This window comes from Cyprinodon variegatus, unplaced genomic scaffold (genome assembly GCF_000732505.1).
Source record: "Cyprinodon variegatus isolate N-32 unplaced genomic scaffold, C_variegatus-1.0 Scaffold2710, whole genome shotgun sequence".
Taxonomy (NCBI): Eukaryota; Metazoa; Chordata; class Actinopteri; order Cyprinodontiformes; family Cyprinodontidae; genus Cyprinodon; species Cyprinodon variegatus.
Genome location: NW_015153163.1, coordinates 3,622 through 5,251, shown reverse-complemented (window position 1 = coordinate 5,251; position 1,630 = coordinate 3,622). Strand labels below are relative to the sequence as shown.

General features: G+C 45.5%; 1 protein-coding gene across 1 annotated transcript in view; it reads left to right on the top strand.

Annotated features, from left to right (window-relative positions):
• Nucleotides 1-1,630, top strand: part of LOC107081029 — a gene marked incomplete at both ends in the record, with an annotated part of 16,512 nt that overhangs the window by 11,271 nt on the left and 3,611 nt on the right. Inside the window, one exon of the mRNA XM_015369240.1 lies at nucleotides 391-908. Within this exon, the coding sequence (XP_015224726.1) occupies nucleotides 391-908 (518 nt within the window). The remainder of the gene's footprint in view (nucleotides 1-390; nucleotides 909-1,630) is intronic.

Sequence of the window (1,630 nt, the reverse complement as noted above, 5' to 3'; positions counted from 1 at the left end):
AGTTGGTTCCACAGGAGAGGAGCCTGATAACTAAAAGATCTGCCTCCCATTCTACTTTTAGAAATTCTAGGGACCCTGGTTCTGTTGTTTCTGCATCCTGAACCCAAACATAGAAACAGGGTATCAGATCAATTCTAAACATTTGCTGTGGATGAAGGGAAACAGAACCAGGCTGTTAACCTATATTATTTTAGCACAGCTGGTAGAACTCAGAGTTTAATCAGATTTTCTATCCTTCCTCCTCTTCCTCAGTCCGCCCTGCTTCCCATCTTCAGCTGCCTCCTGGATCCATACTGAATCGTCCTCCTTTGACTGCCCTATCCTCCTCTTCATCCTCATCATCCTCTGTACTCTTGCCTTCACCGTCTTTTGAACCCTCATCTTCCTCAGAGTCCCCCCGGCCCGCCCCATCTGTTTCTTGGTCTCAGCAGAGCTCCTTTCCTACTAAAGTCGTCCCGGCCAACCGTCTCCAGGACCCCATCATTCTCCAGCTCCCTTTCCTGCCCCCCACTAAACCAGTGGCTCCTGAAGGTGGCCTCCTACAGACCCAGGGCCAGACCCCTCGAGTTCTCCCAGTGCAGTCCCCGGTGTATCAGCAGGCTGACATGGTGGACCGATCAGACATGGTAGCTGAGGACATGACCGTCCAAAAGCAAGGTGTTTCAGACCAGCTGAGCATCCATACACCTGCCGAGTGCGCTCGTACCCGGGGGGACCCACGCCCAAGGCCCATGCCTGATGGCTACAGCTCTGAGCAGGACTGTGTGTCTGACCCAGAAGACTTGGACATTGTGTGTGTCGAACAGATGGAAGTGGTGGATCTCTTGTCTAGCAGCGAGACGGATAACTCTTCAGACTTCGGAGACTCTGAGGCTGAAGACGAGAGGGGGCTGGCTGCAGATAAACAGGTAAAACCAGAACTTCTTGTCTAGAAATTCGTTTATATATGACCCAGGAGGAACCAGTTAGTTCAGAATCACTGATCACGAGATTTCAGTAAAGAATTACAATAGTCCAGCCTTGAAGTAACAAATGCATGGACTAGTTTCTCAGCATCACCCCTGGACAGGAGATTTCTGATTGTTCCTCAATAATCTGCAGATGAAAGAAGGAAATTCTAGAAAACTCTTTGATATGGGATTTAAATGACAGGTCCTGATCAAAAATAACACCAAGATTTTTTACTTCATAATCTGAAATCAGTTTAATCCCATCCAAATGAAGTGACTGGCTAATCAGCTTCTTTTTCAGAGACTCTAGTCCAAAGACTATAACTTGTGTTTTGTCTGCATTCAGGAGCAGAAAGTTAAGAGTCATCCAGGTTTTTATGTCTTCAGACATGCCTGTAATTTTTGTAATGGGTTAGCTTCATCTGGATTATAGACAGATATAGCTGGGTATCATCAGCATAACACTGAAAATTAATCCCACGCTGTCTAATAACTCTACCAATTGGGAGCATGTATATAGTAAAGAGAATTGGTCCTAGCACTGATCCCTGTGGTACTGCACAGGTAAACTTTGAGCATGAGGAAGATTTATCATTAATGTGAACAAACTGAATTCGATCAGATAGATAAGATTTAAACCAGTCTAGTGCTGTTCCTTTAATTCCAACAAAATATTCAAG